Source organism: Egretta garzetta, unplaced genomic scaffold, assembly GCF_000687185.1.
Source record: "Egretta garzetta isolate BGI_Z169 unplaced genomic scaffold, ASM68718v1 scaffold1214, whole genome shotgun sequence".
In the NCBI taxonomy this organism is placed as follows: Eukaryota; Metazoa; Chordata; class Aves; order Pelecaniformes; family Ardeidae; genus Egretta; species Egretta garzetta.
In genome coordinates, this window is record NW_009259540.1 from 21235 (window position 1) to 21997 (window position 763).

Genomic DNA, 763 nt, shown 5'->3' on the forward strand with positions numbered 1-763 from the left:
ATAACCCAGACGTGGAAGGAGATGCTGAGCGCCAGGTAGGCTGCCGAGAGCAGGATGGTTCCCTTGAACTTGTGGAAGAGGAGGTTGACCAACCCGGCCTGGAAGACGAAGGTGTTGAAGAACATGAGGAAGATGATGATGACATTGAAGAGAATAGCGATGTCCTGGATGCTGGAGGAGAGAGGGAGACATGGTGAGACCCCAGCCCTCCTGCCCCACTGCGCGCCCCACTATGCCCACCTGGCGCTCACATGAAGAGGACGAGCTGGACAGCGGGGGCCGTGCGGAGCAGCTCCGAGAAGGAGTTGACGAAGAGGTCGTAGAAAAGCAGGAGGAACTGCAGGAACAGCACCAGGCTGTAGTTGCTGGTCTGGAGCATCTTCCTTCTCCCAGGGTTGGAGCCTTCAGCCTTGGCATCCCCAGCAGTGGAGCCAGCTCATGATTCTGAGCTGAGGGGCTCAGCGTCGCCTCTCCCTACAGCCAGGACCTGGAGGGGGAGCAGAGGTTTCGTTTGGGAGGGTGGGACGCGGCCCCCTCGCACCTGACGAGCCTCCTCTGCCAGGAAACCTGAAGGAAGCTCAGAACAGCAGCAGCTCCTGCCAGAGAAACCCGAAGGAAGGGTCGAACCAGCGGCAGCTCCTGCCAGTTTCTAGCACGCCAATGCAAGCTGTGCTCTGCCCCTGGGCTGTCGGCTGGACTCTTGCGAATAAGCTGTCTGCCCTCTCCTCTCACCCCGCAGGTTGGGTCTCTCCCTCCCCCCCCC

General features: G+C 60.6%; 1 protein-coding gene across 1 annotated transcript in view; it reads right to left on the minus strand.

Annotated features, from left to right (window-relative positions):
• Positions 1 to 560, minus strand: part of TMEM138 (transmembrane protein 138) — a 4847-nt gene extending 4287 nt beyond the window's left edge. The window contains exons 1-2 of the mRNA XM_009637677.2: positions 252 to 560; positions 6 to 171 (exon numbers count right to left, since the gene is read on the minus strand). Of these exons, the coding sequence (XP_009635972.1) occupies positions 6 to 171; positions 252 to 379 (294 nt within the window). The 5' untranslated portion in view covers positions 380 to 560. The remainder of the gene's footprint in view (positions 1 to 5; positions 172 to 251) is intronic.
• Positions 561 to 763: the final 203 nt, after the last annotated feature.